At 36.5% G+C, this 20686-nt stretch overlaps 1 protein-coding gene across 1 annotated transcript in view; it reads left to right on the forward strand.

Annotated features, from left to right (window-relative positions):
- The window catches only part of Catsperb (catsper channel auxiliary subunit beta), a 135284-nt gene that overhangs the window by 102524 nt on the left and 12074 nt on the right, over window positions 1-20686 (forward strand). The window contains exons 17-19 of the mRNA XM_076847917.2: window positions 1557-1747; window positions 8827-9159; window positions 12392-12531. Coding sequence (XP_076704032.2) covers window positions 1557-1747; window positions 8827-9159; window positions 12392-12531 — 664 coding nt within the window. The remainder of the gene's footprint in view (window positions 1-1556; window positions 1748-8826; window positions 9160-12391; window positions 12532-20686) is intronic.

Below are 20686 nucleotides of genomic sequence, written 5' to 3' on the forward strand. Positions count from 1 at the left end.
GTCACAAATAAACAGAGAAAAGAAAACAAAAACAAAAAAGATCTCGATGAAAAGTTAAAGAATTATGTCTGTTGGAGTTCAAAAAATTCTCAGCTTCAGTGTTACATGGGGTCACTGGAGTGAGAGAGGTAATCCCATAGGCAGAATTCCTGCAAGCAGGGTTTAGGCTTGAGTGGACTCCTTTCTTTACTGAATTCCAACTGGTCTGGAGACTTTAAATCAGTGCACCTCCAGAACCCAGCAATTGACGGTCCACACTGGAAGACTGTACCCCAGGAATTTCCCCGGGTTCCATGTTGTGTGGTTGAGAAGCCAATTCTTAATCCACTACATCACTTGTGCACCCCATATCTCTTGGTCTCAGGTTCAATCTCCAAATTCAATCTCTCCCACCCCCACCCTTCTGAATTCCCAGGCAGGTACATTTCTCCCAGCTGGTCTTCAAGCAGCTGGGTTGGAGAGGGAGGGGGAGATCCAGGTGGGTTTTCACAAGAGCCAATGACTTTTAAAGTTACATTTAGGCCTAAAATCTCTTTTAAGAACAGTTGAATTCTATAACCTCAAATCTACAAACAAACAAACAAAAAGAGGCTCAATGTTGAATTGCCAGAAATTCACTGTTATGGTCTGAATGTGTGCATCTCTACAAAATTTCTAGGTTGAATCCTGACCCCTGAGGTTATGCATTAGGAAGCCTTTGGGAAGTGATTAGGTTGTGAGAGCCCTGCCCTTATAAATGGGATTAGTGTCCCTATTAAAAGAGGCCCCAGAGAGCTAGCAATAAGGACACACAAGGCACTACATATGAACCAAAAAGGGACCCCTCACCTGACCCTGAATCTGCTACTGCCTTGATCGTGGCTTTCCCATCCTCCAGAACTGTGAGAAATATATTTCTGTGATCTATATGCTACCCAGTTTCTGATATTTTGATATAGTAGTCTGAATGGGCTAAAACACTCATTCTGTCCTAAAGAGGTAGGCCCTGTTCCTCTACTAGGTTAAAATCTGCATGTTGTATATATCAGGCTGTCTTATAGTTGCTGACAATATGCACCCTGAAGCAGCTTGCATACTTAGAGATGGAGGTGAAAATGGAAATCAGACATAATATAACAAATGCTGATAATATTTTTTCCATGAGGACTGTAGAATTTTCTGTCTCACAGACAAACATTAGTCATCTCTAGAATTATTTTTAATTTTAGAGGCCACATCCTGTACCTAAGAAGCACACAAGTATGTGATTGCCTAGCATGCACGCTCCCACTGAGCTACATCCCCAGCCTTTTAAATTTTGTTTGGAGACAAGGTCTCACTGAATTGCCCAGGGTAGTCTCAAACTTGCAATTCTCCTGCCTTCCAACTATCAGGAATTACAGGCATATACCACAATGCCAGGATGACAACTAATGAGTTTGAACAAATGTTAATCAAGTGTTTATTCGTTAGCCAAGGGTAGTATATATTATTTGTAAACTAAATAAAATAAATTATGCTTGCTTAAACCACGATGATGACTAAATTACTTAATGAGCTTTTATTTTCTTTTTTAGTAAAAGTGGAAAAGCTCACATAAGAAAGATATTGCAACATAAGACTCCCAAAGGATTTTTGTCCTCTGTTATTGCAGAAACAATAAATGCTTTTGGATTAGAAGATGAAAATGAGAGCCCTTGTTTGTCTAGTTCTCTTCTCATTGATAAAACTTCAAATTTCACCTATAAACTTACTCTTACATTACAAAGTAAGTATAAAAAATATAATACATCTCTAATAGTTAGACCAAAAAAAATGAAAAAAAAATCTTTCAAGAAGATTGTTCATGGTCGTAGAGCAATACAATTCAAATTTTAGTCCGACTGACAACCTAACAAAGTTTACGTACACTTAGGTTCCTAAAGTATTTATTTGTTCCTAATATGGTAAACCTACCATAAACTACCATAAAACTTCCTTAATATTTCATCAATAGTAGTCCCTGTTATTTATTCATATGAGGTTATTTTTCCTTAAACAGTGCTTAGAAGAAGTGAGAGAAAATAGGAATTATATGTCAATTAAAAATGGGGAAAATTTTTTTTTCACTTTTTTTTTATTGGTTGTTCAAAACATTACAAAGCTCTTGACATATCATATTTCATACATTAGATTCAAGTGGGTAAAAATGGGGAAAATTTAAGAAAATAAGTTTATGTAATTTTTTTCCTATATAATAAATAATTGTAATCATTCTTTAAAAGAATATTTCTATTTCAAAGGATTACCTGATACAAACACAGTAAAAGTTGGTATAGTTTATTATGAGGATTTGGTTTTTACCCTAAACAAATGCAAAATCACTGGTGACTTCAATTAAGCTGTTTGTTGGGGTGGCATAGACAAAAGTCTGATTGGAATGGGTTCAAGAAATTATAGAAAGGAACAGAACTGAAGCCAGTGTGTAAAGATGACTGTTTCAGGGAGCTGCCCTTAAAAGGGGAAGAGAGAAGTGATGTGACCTTTTATAGGAATATTAGAAAAAATTTGGGGTTTGTTTTAAATGGGAAAAAGAGTGTGTGCATAATAGAGGTAATTATGAGGCTCTCTTAGAACTCTTTTTACTTTTCCAAAGTGAGGTGCATCTTGCTAATGTGTTTCTTGACCCAGGGTGGGGTTGGTATGAGGCAGTGGTGAGCCTTTCTCAGAAAGGCCCTTGGGCGGAAAGTGAAATTTTTCTTAAAATGGCATCTGTCACTTAAGATGGCCATCCAGATGCTAAGCAAGGACCTTACAGTAGGCTATGTTAGCTTGTAAAGAATTACTTTCAACAGCTTGCTGCTAGCAACTCAAAATGCACTAAAATTTGCAAATTAAGTTTGCATTCTGGAAACTTAATTTCAAGTATTACATATACAGATAATAGAGAAACAGTCACACAGCCAACTGAAATACTGTAAAGGAAACATCGCTTAATGATGTGAGAAATAGTCCAGTGGTCCATGTTCAAAATACAGCATTTAGCTTTAAATGTAAAATCACTTGGGTATAAGAAAGGAAGCTAGAGGGAGAGCAAAATGAAAAGTTGCAAGCAGTTAACACCAGAGTGTAAAGATTCACGGACCCTTGACAAACAGGCATGTGAGAAGGAAGGGACCTTCCCCCTCACCAATAGAGATGAACTGTGTTCATGGTAAAAGGCACTCAATCCAAGGGAGCTTTCTCAGCCACAAGAGAACAAAGGGAGGTGGGGACAACTAAAGGTGTATTTCTTTAAATCAACCAACAGTAGACAGTAAAACCTAGGCAGACTTGGGAAGACTGTGCACTCCACATTTCTCAGCCAATGAGGAACTGGAAGAGGGACCTCACATTCTAGGGGATAAAATACGGGTTGTACCCAATCTGTGTGTCCCTGACTACCAGGCACCCAATCTTGCAAGACCATCATTAAAGTAAAGCCTCACTCTTTGTCATACCTCATGTCGCTTAGTCCATTCTTTGGGCTTGGATAGGAGAGCGTGTTTCTCACAGCGACAAAGACCTAGAAGAAGCCGGCCCACAACACACCCCAGTTGAAATGATTCCCAAAGACCACATTGTAAGCACATGGCCCACAAATGAAGGAGACAGGAGAGGGGAAGCAGACCTCAGATCAGCAAGCTTTCCTTTATTCTGCAGTGAAATCTATTGATCAGACACAGTAGGGCTCTGCCCTTGAAACCTGATCCCTGTCTTTGATGTACCCCCTTAAATAAGCCACCAGAGACATTTTGTCTTTTGTCTAGTTCCAGAACCCATGTGGACTAGATCTATCAGGGGCTTCGCATTCTGTAAATATATTTCTGAGTATTTGTGCTTTGTTACTTACTAATTATCTGAGATTGTAAGTTTTAGGGTGGCTTGGATTATTCTGGACAGAAAGAAAGACCCCTTAATGAGACGCCAGCCATCGTACTCCCCCCACCCCGTGTGTGCATCACTGTTAATATATTTCGGGCTTTATATTGTTAAATGAAAATGGTATATTCTGAATGTAATATTATTTCATTTTGTAGTTACAAATCCTGTAAGGAATGGCATTTTATTCACTTTTTTATTTAATAGACTTTAATTTTCAGAGAAATTTTTAAGTTTACAGAAAAAAATTGAGTAGGCAGTATAGGATTTGAAAAAAAAATTAATTTTCATGGAGTATATTATTACCCTTCTCTCCAACTCTGTTTTTCCCATATTTAACCTCTAGTAATTGTGTAGTATATTTGCTACAATTCATAAGCCAGTATATTACATTGGTTAATGAGAATCAGTGAAGCCATACTTTACCTGTCACTAAAGTCCTCAGTTGGCATTACAGTTTGCTCTTTTGTGTAGTATATAGTATGGGTTTTGACAAATGCCTATAACCTGTATCCACCATGACAGCATCAACAGAAGAATTTCACTGTCCTAAAATCCTCTGTGCTTCATCTATTCATCACTCCTCCCCTTCACCTATTCCTTCCTTCCCTCTAAATCCTTGGAAACTCTTTATATTTTTGCCATCTCTATAGTTTTGCCTTTTCCATAATGTTATTTACTTGGAATCATATTGTAGATAGCCATTCCAGATTCAGCTTGTTTCATTAGTAATGTTCGACGGTATGGATATACTACAGCTTGCCCATTCCACTTTAGAAAGGCACATCTTGCTTCTAATTTAAGGAGTTATGATTAAGTCTACCAGAAATGTTCTTGTGAAGAGTTTTGTGTGGACATTGACCAAGTCATCTGGAGAAATGACCAGCAGTGTGAATGCTGACTCTTACGGCTTATCTTTGTAGGAACATTCCAAACTGTCTTCCAAAATGACTCTTCTTTTTTCCATTTATGCCAAGAATGAATGAGAGATCTTATTGCTTCTCATTTTCACCAGTATTTGGTGGTATCTGTGTTTGGGTTTTAGGTGCTTTGCTAGGTTTATGGTGGCACCTCAATGTTGTTTTACTTTGTAAGTCCCTAAAGGTATAGCATACCAAGTATCTCGTCATGTGCCTATGTGCTATCAGTGTATCTCAGGTGAGATGTTGTTCCAGATATTTTTCCCATTTTTAAATTGGTCGTTTGTTTTCTTAAGAGTTTTAAGATTTCTTTGTATAATTTAGATACCAGTCTATTATTAAATATGTGTTTCCAATATTTTGTCCCAGTCTGTGCCTTGTCTTTGCATTCAATTCCTTGTCTTTGCATTTAATAAAAGAGAAAATTCAAATAAAGTTCAATTTATCAATTTCCTCATTCAGTGGACACAGCTTTTGGTTTTGTATCTAAAACCTTATTGCCAAACCCAGATTCATCTAGACTTTCTCCTATATTATCTTTAAGTACTAGAGGCTGGGGTTGTGGCTCAGTGATAAAGCATTTGCTTTACATGTGTGAGGCACTGGGTTCAATTCTCAGCACTGCATATAAATAAATGAATAAAATAAAGGTCTATCAACAACTAAAAATTTTTTAAAAAACTAATTTCTAAATTTTGCATTTTACATTTAGGTTTATGATTCATTTTGAATTAATTTTGTGAAAGTTCTCTGTCTAGTTCATTATTTGCATATGGATGTCCAAATGTTCCAGCAATATTTGTTGAGAAAACATACTTTCTCTTATGAGTTTCCTTTGCTCCTTTGTGAGCAATCAGTTGATTATATTTGTAAGGGTTTATTTCTAAATTTCTTGGTTTTGTTTCATTAATCTATTTTCCCCAAATATCACACTATGGGGATTACTGCAGCTTTATAGTAAGTATTTTTTTGGCAGGGAGGGGGCACAAGGGATTGAACTCAGGGACACTTGACCACTGAGCCACATCCCCAGCCCTATTTTGTATTTTGTTTAGAGACAGGGTCCCACTGAGTTGCTTAGGGCCTCGATAAATTGCTGAGGCTGGCTTTGAACTTGTGATCCTCTTGCCTCAGCCTCCTGAGTCCTGGGGTTACAGGTGTGCTCCACCACCACACCTGGCTATAGTAAGTCTTAAGGTCAGTATGTCATTCCTGTACATTTATTCTTCAGTATTGTGTTTAGCATTCTCCATCTTTTGAATTTCCAAATAACCTTTAGGATCAAATTTTTTGGATATCAATGAAATAACTTATTAGAATTTTCAACTGGGCTAGGCGGCACCCACCTGTAATTCTAGCAGCTTGAGAGGCTGAGGCAGGAGGATCACCAGTTCATAGTCAGCCTCAGCAATGGCCAGGTGCTAAGCAACTCAGTGAGACCCTGTCTCTAAATAAAATACAAAATAGGCCTGGGGATGTGGTTCAGTGGCTGAGTGCCCCTGAGTTCAATCCCCAGTACCTACTCCCCCAAAAAAGAATTTTCGTTGGGATGGAATTTATAGTTGAAATGACATTTTAACAATATTGGGACTTCTTACTCCATGAAGATGTCATGTCTCACATTTACTTACATCTTCTTTTTTTCCTTTATATTTAAAAATTTTAATTAGTTATACATGACAATAAAATGCACTATTATACATCAGACATAAATGGAGTATAATTTCTCATTTTTCTGGTTGTACATAAAGTAGAATCCCACCAGTCATATATAGTCATATATGTAATAGGGTAATAATGTCTGATGCATACTACTATCCTTCCTACTCCCATACCCCCTCCCCTCCTTTCATGCCCCTCTACCTAATCTAAAGTAACTCTATTCTTCCTTAGCTCCTTCCCCTGCCCTTATTGTGAATTATCATCCACATATCAGAGAAAACATTTGGACTTTGATTTTGGGGGGATTGGCTTACTTCATTTAACATGATATTCTCCAGCTCCATCCATTTACCAGCAAATGAGATAATATCGTTCTTTTTTAAGGCTGACTAATATTCCATTGTGTACATATACCATGGTTTCTTTATCCATCTGTTGAAGGGCACCTAGGTTGGTTCCATAGTTTAGCTACGATGTGGCTACATCTCTGCCGTATGCTGATTTTTAAGTGCCTTGGATATAAACCAAGGAGTCGGGTAGCTGGGTCAAATGGTGATTTCATTCCAAGCTTCTGAGGACTCTCCATACTGCTTTCCATAGTGGCTGCACCAACTTGCAGTCCCACCAGCAATGTGTGAGCATACCTTTTTCCCCACATTCTTGCCAACATTTGTTATTGCTTATATTCTTGATAATTGTCGTTCTGACTGGTATGAAATGAAATCTTAGTTGAGATGTTGGACATTTTTTATATATTTGTTGATTGTATTCCTTCTTCTGTGAAGTGTCTGTTCAGTTGCTTAGCCCTTTTATTCATTGAGTTATTTGTTGTTGTTGTTGTTTTGGTGTTGAGTTTTTTTTTTTTAGTTCTTTAAATATCCTGAAGATTAATCCTTTATCTAAGGTGCATGTGGTAAATCTTGTCTCCCATTCTGTAGGCTCTCTCTTCATGTTATTGATTATTTCCTTTGCTGAGAAGAAAGCTTTTTAGTTTGAGTCCATCACATTTATTGATTTTTTTGAATTTTTTTTTAGTTGGACACAGTATCTTTATTTTATTTATTTATTTATTTTCATGTGGTGCTGAGGATCGAACCCAGGGCCTCACACGTACTAAGTGAGTGCTCTACCGCTGAGCCACAACCCAAGCCCCCATTTATTGATTCTTGCTTTTACTTCTTGCACTTTAGGAGTCTTATTAAGGAAGTCTGATCCTAGGCTGACGTGGTAAATGACATTCTTCATAGAACTAGAAAAGGCAATCATGAAATTCATTTGGAAAAATAAGAGACCCAGAATAGCCAAGACAATCCTTAGCAAAATTACTGAAGCAGGAGGCATCACAATACCAGACCCTAAACTATACTATAGAGCCATACTAACAAAAATGGCATGATATTGGCACCAAACAGACATGAAGACCAATGGTACAAAATAGAAGACACAGAGACAAACCCACATAAATAGAGCTATCTCATACCAGACAAAGATGCCAAAAACATTCACTGGAGAAAAGATAGACTATCCAACAAAGGGTGCTGGGAAAATTGGAAACACACATGTAACAAAATGAAATTAAATCTCTATCTCTCACCCTGTACAAAAATCAACTCAAAGTGGATCAAAGACTTAGGGCACTAGAACAGAGACTCTGTGCCTAACAGAAGAAAAAGTAGGCCCAAATCTCCTTTGCTTTTTGCACTAAAAATTTGTAGTTTTTATCATTTAGATTTTTGTCAGCTTGATACATTTTTTTCTTTTTTTTTTTTTTTTTGATGCTACATAAGTAAAGATACATTTTTAATTTTAAATCCAATTGTTCCTTGCAGGTATATAGTGAAAAAATTAACTTGTATATTAAGCTCATACTCCTCAAAGTTGATACAATCTCATAAATTCCAGGAGATTTTTTTGGTTCTTTGGGATTTTCTGCATAGACAATCATGTAATCTGTAAATAAAGTATATTTTATTGCTGGGGATATAATTCAGTGGTAGAGTACCTACTTATGTTTTAGAACTGAGACAAAAGAATTGCTGGATCCCTGGATTTCAAGCCTGAGCAACAGAGCAAGAAACTATCATAAAGAAAGAGAGAGAAGAAGAAGAAATTAACTTTATTTAGTTCTACATATTATTTTTTCCTGTGTGAGTTTATAGAATTGTTTCATAAGTGTGGGCTTGTGAGTAGCAAATTCATGATAAACTTTCTATGTAATACATTTGAATTATAACCTAAAATGTTGTCAGCCATTAAGATCATAGTTTAAAGCTCAAATGGTGCATTTGTTAATTATATCCACCAGTGTGCTTGGTGAACATTGCCTGTTTTCTGGTATACCAAATCATTTCTGTTTTATCTCCAGCTGCTGGTTCCTCATTTAAAACTTCAGATATAGAAAAGACTGTTGTGATTCCTGGTTACAGCAGCTTCTTGATCACGGAAATTTTGGATCCGTCGAATGCTCTGGCTCTTGCTACCATGCCTCAAAGTGTCCCTCTTAATATGACCTTCATAAGAGAATCTTGGTTCTTATACAACTTTGGGTCTGTGAATGGACGAAAATGGTCTGTATTTTCAAAACCATGTAATTATTGGTTTCAACAATCTGATGATTCACTATCCCTCAACGTTGTGAAGTACATCGATCTGGGAAACTCTCAGGTTTTCAAAGTTAAGATCATACCTAATTCAAATCGTAAGTTGTTGTTGTTGTTGAAGGGGGGGATCAAAAGGAGTTGTTGTTTTTCCTTGAATACTTTATTTTTTCCATTAAAATACTCCTTGATGTTTACTTTAACTTTGGTCCTCCCACCCCACCAACCCTAGTACTGGGAATGGAACCCAGGGGCCCTCTACCACCAAGCTATTTAGAGATAGGCCTCACTAAATTGCTGAGGATAGCCTCAAACTTGGAATCATTCTGCTTCAGCCTCCTGAGTTGCTGAGATTACAGATGTGTACTACCATACTGAGCTCTGCGATTAATGTTATGAATAGAATGCCAGTCATGATGGAAACCAAAGTTGCAAACACCATGGTGCAGGCCTATAATCCCAGCTACTTGGGAGACTGAGGCAGAAGGATCACAAGTTTGAGGCCATCCTGGGAAACCTGTTTCAAAATAAAATTTTAAAAGGGCTAGTGATGTTGGGCGGGGATTGTGGCTCAGTGATAGAACACTTGCCTAACATGCATGAGGCACTGGTTTCCATCCCCAGCACCATATTTAAATAAATAAACAAAATAAAGATATTGTGTCCATTTACAATTAAACAATATATATTTTTTAAAAAGTTCAATCCCCTAAGTTCAATCCCCAGTACTACTTAAATAAATAAATAAAGCTTCTAATTGCTAAGCACTTTTGCACAAGACTCTGTATTAAATGATTGTTTAGACATTACTTCATTTAATTTCTATAATGGCCCTAAAAACTAGATTATAATCCTCATGTTAAAAATGAAAATTAGAGGGGCTGGGGATGTGGCTCAAGCGGTAGCGCATTCGCCTGGCATGCGTGTGGCCCAGGTTCAATCCTCAGCACCATATACAAATAAAGATGTTGTGTCCGCCGAAAACTGGAAAATAAATTTTTTAAAAAATTCTCTAAAAAAAATGAAAATTAGATTAAATGACCATTCCAAGTTTACACAGGATTTTAGTTTATATTTTTATAGAAATCAAAGTTGCAAACACCATGGTGCAAGCCGATAATCCCAGCTACCTGGGAGACTGAGGTAGGAGAATCACAAGTTTGAAGCCAGCATGAAATGAAAACCTTTTAATTACTTTGGTTTTGTTATATTCATTTTAGGTATTTAATTTAAACCAAAAATAGCTTTTACAGAGACTACTATACTTATTCTCATATAATTATGTTAAACCAAAACTCTTGAGACTGAAATGTCTTTGAAATAAAAGGGTTTATTAAGCATTATAGACACTAGCCAGAGAAGGACCAAGTCCTGAGACAAGTTCCTACAAATATGAGCATTAGGGCTGGGTACGAGTTGTAAAAATGTTGGCTGGACCTAAGAGTCAGTAACACTTTTGAAATTTTTAAAAAATGGAAAAGGAAGTATAGGTGGTTTACATTATTCAAAAAAGTATAGATAGCCAAGAGCAGTGGAGTAACTTAAAGTGTGGAAAGGTTTTGAGATAGATGGCCAATCCATAAGGAAAAGGGATTGCTGCTTGAACCCAGGGGCCCTCTACCACCAAGCTATACCCCCCAACCCTTTCATTGGTTGGTGTTAAAATAGTCTGGAAATTTTATATGTAACGAGGACACAGTGGCACAGTGGCATTATGGGTTTTAAGTCAGGTTTCAACTACATTCAGGAATCAGGAATGTGATACATTTATTTGTTGGTTTTTGGCTAACTTCTCTATGTCTTCTGCCTTCCACTTTCTGTCTTTGTAATTAAATTAGGACATCTCAATTTTTTTAATCAAATAATACTAAACTTATTAAAGATTACTAAACAAAAATAATAGGAGGCCAATATTTAACACTAAGCTCCTGCAGTGCACCCCAACAGATCAAATTAAAAATCAAAATAGTCATTCATGCTAAAATTTTGTATTACCAAACCAAAATTAAATTATCTGACCTTCCCAGAAATCAGGAGTATTAAAGACAGTCAAATTTCCCCTAAATAGAGCAGTCGCCTCCCTTGCCTGTTTCTGAAGAATAACCTAGTCCGTGCTACTCAAGGTGTGGTCACTGGACAAGCCTCATTGATGTTATGTGGGCACTTGTTAGAAATGCAGAATCTCAAACCTCACTCCTGACCTGGTTAATCCACACTTTAACCAAATCCCTCATTAAAGATTAGAAAGCACTTATCACCAGATCACTTTGGTTTGAGGGAAACAGCTTCACGTGGGACCATTATCAAATTACTTATTACTTCTCAATTCCAGTTTACTGATTAATAAAGGTGGCAGTTAGACCATATTGTATGTCAGATCTTTTTCCAATAATGTTCCCAGCCTGGCAAGGTCACCCATGAGTGACCTATAGGCAGAAGGTGGCCTGATGACATACAGTACTTTACTTGAAATGCCAAGAGTTTTCTCTTGGCAACAATTGACTGGCAGCCTCTCAAACTGATTATCTATTCTCTAGTTTTTCTACAGTTTACCAATTCAATGTAACTGTAACCAAATGCATCAGTACAAATGATGAGTACAGAGCCAATAAGTACAATCAGTAACTATGAATGAAAAAGCTTTATTACTTTCAGCAAGTAAAGAGAGCACTGGGGATAATTCCCAAAGCACTGTCTCCACAAAGAAAGTAAGGGGCTTTTATTGGGGAAATTTTGTACATGTTTCTATAGGAAAGATTCATCATCACATGTGGGAGCTGGCATGTTCCTGAGCATGCTCAGTTCAAGGTCATACATCACTAGTCTAAAAATGTCAGACAGAAATGCCCGTGGGCAGAGAATTTAATACTGTAATGAGCAAAATTTATTTACTCTTCTAGGTCACCAAAAAAGGGGTGAGTCAGAGTGAATCTGCAGTTTGGGCTGGTTCCTTATAAGAGTCTCTATAGGGCCTTATCTGAAACAAACAAACAAAAAACCAAGTTTGAAGGAACATTAAAAGTTATTCAAAGGGGCACAGCTCCTCTACTACCCCACAAGCACAGGTGGTTGTCCTTAAAAGTACCTCCCTACCAACTAACTTAGCCAGGATTATCCAAGTGAACTTTGTACACATTTGAGAACCTGAATGATGAAATGAAGAAACATTTTTTTAAGAATTATTAAAGTTGCCTCTATATAAGTTGCTAACTATATTTGCTAGCTTTCATAAGAGATGCTGTAGATGTTCTAAATTCCTGATTAACCCATCATTATTAAACTATGTTTACAATTTTTATTATGCACTATTCACTGTTGACATTGTTTCCATAGGTTTTCAAATAATCGACTACCCACTAGTGGAAGTATTAGTTGGAAACCCAATGTTGTTGGAAGTTAAAGTGGAAGGTGCCTTCGACGATACTAATAGTTATCTAGTGGAAATTTCTGTAACTAGCAGATCGTTACGTCAAGTAAGATTTTCTTTAATTACAAAAAGGCCTATTAATATAGAAAATTTAGAGTGTAAGCTAAGAAAAAAGAATTTTAAAGGTACACTGAGTCCTACCCATCAAGGATGACTATGTACATTTTCTGGTTTTTGTGGTTTTTTTTTTGGGGGGGGGCAGGGGTGCTGGGCTCAAGCTTAGGATCTTCCAGCCTCAATATCCCAAGTAGCTGGGATCACAGGCACATGCCACCATGCCAAGCTTGACTTAACACTTTTAACATGTAGGGTATTGAAAAAGGCAGAGTAGAGTTTCAAAACAGAGGTTGAAAGTATGAGCTCTGGAGAAGACAACCTAGATTAGGTCTCACTCTGATGCTGTCTGTGCAACCTTGGAAAAATTACTTTAGCATGGCCATTTTCTCATCTCTGAAATGAAGATAATAGTAAAATCAAAGGTGATAATACAAGTAGGGCATCTAAAACAAGGTCTGGCCTGAAGTGTAGCTCAGTGGTAGAGTGCTGACTCAGCATACAGGAGGCCCTGAGTCCCATTCCCAGCACTGTAAAAATAAACAAAATTAATAAATTAGGGCTGGGATTGTAGCTTGGTGGTAGAGCATTTCCCTAGCACATGTGATGCATTGGGATCCATCCTTAACAACACATAAAAATAAATAAATAGCATAAATAAAAATATTGGGTTGTGGTTATAGATCGTGGTAGAGCACTCACCTAGCATGTATCCTCAGCACCACATAAAAATAAAGTCCATCAACAAAAAAAATAAAAAATAAAAGTATTGTGTCCATCTACAACAAAAATATTTAATAAATAACAATGTAATTTATTACTTTAATAAATAAGAAATAAGTAACAAAGTAAATAATGTCTGGGACCTAGAAAGTGCTCAGTAACTATGAACTTATAGTATCTTCTAATTTTTTTCATAAAACAAGGAAAGCATTATATATACTCATTTTGAAATGTGCTCATTTCATTTAACCATGTTTTAATCATTTCAAAATCAATACATCTTTTGCTACATATTCTAAAACGTTTTGTCATGAAAACTTTAGACAATAGAAGATCTTCTGTGTATCCACCCAAATAAAATAATAGTCAAGATTCTGCTACTTTTATTGTTGCTATTAATTTTTATTTATATTCTGATAATATATATTTCATTAGTTGGAAAGGACTGGATTGAGCCCAAGGGTGCTTAACATCTGAGCCACATCCCTAGCCCTTTTTGTTTGATTTTTTTTTTTTTAAAGAGAGAGAATTTTTAATATTTATTTTTAGTTTTTGATGGATACAACATCTTTATTTTATTTTTATGAGGTGCTGAGCATCGAACCCAGCGCCCCACGCACGCCAGGCGAGCACGTTACCGCTTGAGCCACATCCCCAGCCCTTTGTTTGATATTTTGAGACAGGGTTTTTCTAAGATGCTTAAAGCCTCGCAAAACTGCTGAAGATGTCTTTTTTAAGCTTTATTTTATTTATTTATTTTTATGTGGTTCTTAGAATTGAGCCCAGTGCCTCATCCATGTAAGCACTCTAACGCTGAGCTACAACCCCAGCTCCTGAGGCTGTCTTTGACTTACAATCCTCTTGCTTCAGCCTCCAGAGCTGCTGGAATTACAGTGTTTGCCACTGTGCCTGGCCTGATATATTTTTAAAGGAACAGCCAACATCACATCCTTTCACTCCCACATACTTTCTTTCTCTCACATAACAGCAATGCCACGCCATATACTAAATTTTTAAAAATAATATTTGGGTATTATATAAAACCTAACTCACAATCATATTTCCTCAATTTTCTCCAAAAATTATTTACAGTTGTTTTGTTTGAACTGAAATATAAACAAGATTCACAAATTATATGATTGTTTTATATCTTAAGGTTTCTTTTTTTTTATATCTCCTTAACATGTCATTATTTATTAATGATTTTCTAATTGATTTTATTTTTTAAATTCATGACAGCAGAATGCATTACAATTTTTATTACACACATAGAGCACAATTTTTCATATCTCTGTATATAAAGTATATTCACACCAATTCATGTTCTTCACACATGTCCTTTGGATAATGATGTCCATCACATTCCACCATCATTGCTAATCCCCTGCCCCCTCTCTTCCCCTCCCACCCCTCTGCCCTATCTAGAGTTCATCTATTCCTTCTATGCTCCCCCTCCCTACTCCCTTATGACTCAGTCACCTTATATCACAGGAAACATTCGGCATTTGTCTTTTTGGGGATTGGCTAACTTCATTTAGATTGTCTTCTCTAACTCCATCCATTTACCTACAAATGGGATGGACTCAACTAAAAAGTTTCTTCTCCACAAAAGAAACAATCTGTGAGGTGAATAGACAGCCTACATCTTGGGAGCAAATTTTTACCCCTCACACATCAGATAGAGCACTAATGTCTAGGGTATATAAAGAACCCAAAAAGCTAAGCACCAAAAAAAACAAATAACCCAATCAATAAAAGGGCCAAGGACCTGAACAGACACTTCTCAGAAGAGGATATACAATCAATCAACAAATATATGAAAAAATGTTCATCATCTTTAGCAATCAGAGAAATGCAAATCAAAACTACTCTAAGATATCATCTCACTCCAGTCAGAATGGCAGCTATTATGAAGACAAACAACAATAAGTGTTGGCGAGGATGTGGGGAAAAGGTACATTCATATCTTAAGTTTTAATCAAGGACCCTATGTTCCATTTTCTTCCCCTGCCATCAAATTGTAGAAATTGTGTCAATTGCACTATGGAATGTCCAACATTCTGTATTGTTTCTGTTTGTTTCCTTTTTCTTGATTAACTTGTGTCTTTAACCCACTGTACTTTCTTTTATACTGGAACTCTGCTTGAATTCAAGTTCAATGTGTTTGGTAAAAGTATGTAAAAATACATCATTTGTAGTGACTACTGCATCTGAGGACAGAAAAGGAACTACTACTCTACCAGATTCTACCACATCACTGCAGTAGTTACTAGTATTTTCTACATTTTTTTTAAATTTTTATTGTTGGTTGTTCAAAACATTACATAGTTCTTGATATATCATATTTCACACTTCGATTCAAGTAGGTTATGAACTCCCATTTTTACCCCATATGCAGATTGCAGAATCACATGAGTTACACATCCATTGATTTACATATTGCCATACTAGTGTCTGTTGTATTCTGCTGCCTTTCCTATCCTCTACTATCCCCCCCACCCCTCCCCTCCCCTCTTCTCTCTCTACCCCCTCTACTATAATTCATTTCTCCCCCTTGTATTTTTTTTCCTCTTCCCCTCACTTCCTCTTGTATGTAATTTTGTATACCCCAAGGGTCTCCTTCCATTTCCATGCAATTTCCCTTCTCTCTCCCTTTCCCTCCCACCTCTCATCCCTGTTTAATGTTAATCTCCTTCTCATGTTCTTCCTCCCTACTCTGTCCTTAGTTACTCTCCTTATATCAAAGAAGACATTTGGCATTTGTTTTTAAGGAATTGGCTAGCTTTACTTAGCATAATCTGCTCTAATGCCATCCATTTCCCTGCAAATTCTATAATTTTGTCATTTTTTAATGCAGAGTAATACTCCATTGTGTATAAATGCCACATTTTTTTAATCCATTCGTCTATTGAAGGGCATCTAGGTTGGTTCCACAGTCTTGCTATTGTGAATTGTGCTGCTATGAACATCGATGTAGCAGTGTCCTTGTAGTATGCTCTTTTTAGGTCTTTAGGGAATAGACCGAGAAGGGGAACAGCTGGGTCAAATGGTGGTTCCATTCCCAGCTTTCCAAGAAATCTCCATACTGCTTTCCAAATTGGCCGCACCAATTTGCAGTCCCACCAGCAATGTACAAGTGTACCCTTTTCCCCACATCGTGGCCAGCACTTGTTGTTGTTTGACTTCCTAATGGCTGCCAATCTTACTGGAGTGAGATGGTATCTTAGGGTGATTTTGATTTGCATTTCTCTGACTGCTAGAGATGGTGAGCATTTTTTCATGTACTTGTTGATTGATTGTATGTCCTCCTCTGAGAAGTGTCTGTTCAGGTCCTTGGCCCATTTGTTGATTGGGTTATTTGTTATCTTATTGTCTAATTTTTTGAGTTCTTTGTATACTCTGGATATTAGGGCTCTGTCTGAAGTGTGAGGAGTAAAGATTTGTTCCCAAGATGTAGGCTCCCTATTTACCTCTCTTATTGTTTCTTTTGCTGAGAAAAAACTTTTTAGTTTGAGTAAGTCCCATTTGTTGATTCTAGTTATTAACTCTTGTGCTATGGGTGTCCTATTGAGGAATTTGGAGCCCGACCCCACAGTATGTAGATCGGAGCCAACTTTTTCTTCTATCAGATGCCGTGTCTCTGATTTGATATCAAGCTCCTTGATCCATTTTGAGTTAACTTTTGTGCATGGCGAGAGAAAGGGATTCAGTTTCATTTTGTTGCATATGGATTTCCAGTTTTCCCAGCACCATTTGTTGAAGATGCTATCCTTCCTCCATTGCATGCTTTTAGCCCCTTTATCAAATATAAGATAGTTGTAGTTTTGCGGATTGGTTTCTGTGTCCTCTATTCTGTACCATTGGTCCACCCTCCTGTTTTGGTACCAGTACCATGCTGTTTTTGTTACTATTGCTCTGTAGTATAGTTTGAAGTCTGGTATCGCTATACCGCCTGATTCACACTTCCTGCTTAGCATTGTTTTTGCTATTCTGGGTCTTTAATTTTTCCATATGAATTTCATGATTGCTTTCTCTATTTCTACAAGAAATGCCATTGGGATTTTGATTGGCATTGCATTAAACCTATAGAGAACTTTGGTAATATCACCATTTTGATGATGTTAGTTCTGCCTATCCATGAACAGGGTATATTTTTCCATCTTCTAAGATCTTCTTCTATTTCTCTCTTTAGGGTTCTGTAGTTTTCATTGTATAAGTCTTTCACCTCTTTTGTTAGGTTGATTCCCAAGTATTTTATTTTTTTTGAGGATATTGTGAATGGAGTGGTTGTCCTCATTTCCATTTCAGAGGATTTGTCGCTGATATACAGGAATGCCTTTGATTTATGCGTGTTGATTTTATATCCTGCCACTTTGCAGAATTCATTTATTAGCTCCAATAGTTTCTTTGTAGACCCTTTTGGGTCTGCTAGGTATAGAATCATGTCATCTGCAAATAGTGATAATTTGAGTTCTTCTTTTCCTATTTTTATGCCTTTAATTTCTTTCGTCTGTCTAATTGCTCTGGCCAGTGTTTCAAGAACTATGTTAAACAGAAGTGGTGAGAGAGGGCATCGCTGTCTTGTTCCAGATTTTAGAGTGAATGCCTTCAATTTTTCTCCATTCAGAATGATGCTCTCCTGAGGCTTAGCATAGATTGCTTTTACAATATTGAGGTATGCTCCTGTTATCCCTAGTTTTTCTAGAGTTTTGAACATAAAGGGATGCTGTGCTTTGTCGAATGCTTTTTCTGCATCTATTGAGATGATCATATGGTTCTTATTTTTAAGCCTATTGATGTGGTGAATAACATTTATTGATTTCCGTATATTGAACCAGCCTTGCATCCCAGGGATGAATCCTACCTGATCATGGTGCACAATTTTTTTGTTATGTTTTTGTATCCGATTCGCCAGAATTTTATTGAGGATTTTTGCATCTAGGTTCATTAGAGATATTGGTCTTTAGTTTTCTTTCTTTGAAGTGTCTTTGTCTGGTTTAGGAATCAGGGTGATGTTGGCCTCTTAGAATGAATTTGGAAGTTCTCCCTCTTTTTCTATTTCCTGAAATAGCTTGAAAAGTATTGGTATTAGTTCCTCTTTAAAGGTTTTGTAAAACTCTGCTGTATACCCATCCGGTCCTGGGCTTTTCTTAGTTGGTAGTCTTTTGATGGCTTCTTCTATTTCCTCAATTGATATTGGTCTGTTTAGGTTGTCTATATCCTCCTGACTCAATCTGAGCAGATCATATGACTTAAGAAATTTATCAATGCCTTCACTATCTTCTATTTTATTGGAGTATAAGGATTCAAAATAATTTCTGATTATCTTCTGTATTTCTGAAGTGTCTGTTGTGATATTGCCTTTTTCATCCCGTATGCTAGTAATTTGAGTTCTCTCTCTTCTTCTCTTCGTTAGCATGGATAAGGGTCTGTCAATTTTATTTATTTTTTCAAAGAACCAACTTTTAGTTTTGTCAATTTTTTCAATTGTTTCTTTTGTTTCGATTTCATTAATTTCAGCTCTGATTTTAATTATTTCTTGCCTTCTGCTTCTTTTGCTGTTGTTTTGCTCTTCTTTTTCTAGGATTTTGAGATGAAGTATTAGATCATTTATTTGTTGGTTTTTTCTTTTTTTAAGGAATGAACTCCAAGCAATGAATTTTCCTCTTAGAACTGCTTTCAATGTGTCCCATAGATTCCGATATGTTGTGTCTGTGTTTTCATTTATATCTAAGAATTTTTTAATTTCCTCCTTGATGTCTTCTATAACCCATTGATCATTCAGTAACCTATTGTTCATTCTCCAAGTGATGCATGATTTTTCCTTACTTCTTTTATCGTTGATTTTCAGTTTCATTCCATTATGATCAGATAAGATGCATGGTATTATCTCTACTCCTTTATATTGTCTAAGAGTTGCCCTGTGACATAATATATGATCTATTTTTGAGAAGGATCCATGTGCTGCTGAGAAAAAAGTGTAACTGCTTGATCTTGGGTGGTATATTCTATATATGTCAATTAAGTCTAGGTTAATAATTGTATTATTGAGTTCTATAGTTTCCTTATTCAACTTTTGTTTGGAAGATCTGTCCAGTGGTGAGAGAGGTGTGTTGAAGTCTCCCATGATTATTGTATGGTGGTCTATTAGACTCTTGAACTTGAGAAGAGTTTGTTTGATGAACATAGCTGCACCATTGTTTGGGGCATATATATTTATGATTGTTATGTCTTGTTGGTGTATGGTTCCCTTGAGCAGTATGTAGTGTCCCTCTTTATCCCTTTTGATTAACTTTGGCTTGAAATCTATTTTATTTGATATGAGTATGGACACTCCTGCTTGTTTCCGAAGTCCATATGAGTGATATGATTTTTCCCAACCTTTCACCTTCAGTCTATGTATGTTTTTTCCTATCAAATGCGTCTCCTGAAGGCAGCATATTGTTGGGTCTTGTTTTGTGATCCATTCTACTAGCCTGTGTCTCTTAATTGGTGAGTTTAAGCCATTAACATTTAGGGTTATTATTGAGATATGGGTTGTTCTTCCAGCCATATTTGTTTATTTATGTTACTAAACATGGTTTTTTTACCTCTTCGATTATTTTCCCCCCTTTACTGTACTACCTCCCACTGTTGGTTTTCATTGATATTTTCCATTTCCTCTTCCTGTAATATTTTGCCGAGGATGTTTTGAAGAGATGGTTTTCTAGCTGCAAATTCTTTTAACTTTTGTTTATCGTGGAAGGTTTTAATTTCATCTTCCATCCTGAAGCTTAATTTGCTGGATACACAATTCTTGGTTGGAACCCATTTTCTTTCAGTGTTTGAAATATGTTATTCCAGGATCTTCTAGCTTTCAGAGTCTGTGTTGAACGATCAGCTGTTATCCTGATTGGTTTACCCCTAAATGTAATCTGCTTCCTTTCTCTTGTAGCTTTTAAAATTTTCTCCTTATTCTGTATATTGGGCATCTTCATTATAATGTGTCTAGGTGTGGATCTCTTATGATTTTGCACATTCGGCGTCCTGTAGGCTTCTAGGATTTGGGATTCTGTCTCATTCTTCAAATCTGGGAAGTTTTCTCGTATTATTTCATTGAATAGATTGCTCATTCCTTTGGTTTGGACCTCTATACCTTCCTGTATCCCAATGATTCTTAAGTTTGGTCTCTTTATGTTATCCCATATTTCTTGGATGTTCTGCTCATGGTTTCTTAACAGTCTTGCTGAGCTGTCTATGTTCTTTTCAAGTTGAAATACTTTGTCTTCATTGTCTGATGTTCTATCTTCTAAGTGTTCTACTCTTCTGGTAGTATTCTCAATTGAGTTTTTAAGTTGGTTTATTGCTTCCTGCATTTCTAGGATTTCTGTTTGTTTTTTATAACCTCTATCTCCCTGTATAGTTGATCTTTTGCTTCTTGGATT

This window comes from Callospermophilus lateralis, chromosome 3, assembly GCF_048772815.1.
Source record: "Callospermophilus lateralis isolate mCalLat2 chromosome 3, mCalLat2.hap1, whole genome shotgun sequence".
Lineage (NCBI taxonomy): Eukaryota > Metazoa > Chordata > Mammalia > Rodentia > Sciuridae > Callospermophilus > Callospermophilus lateralis.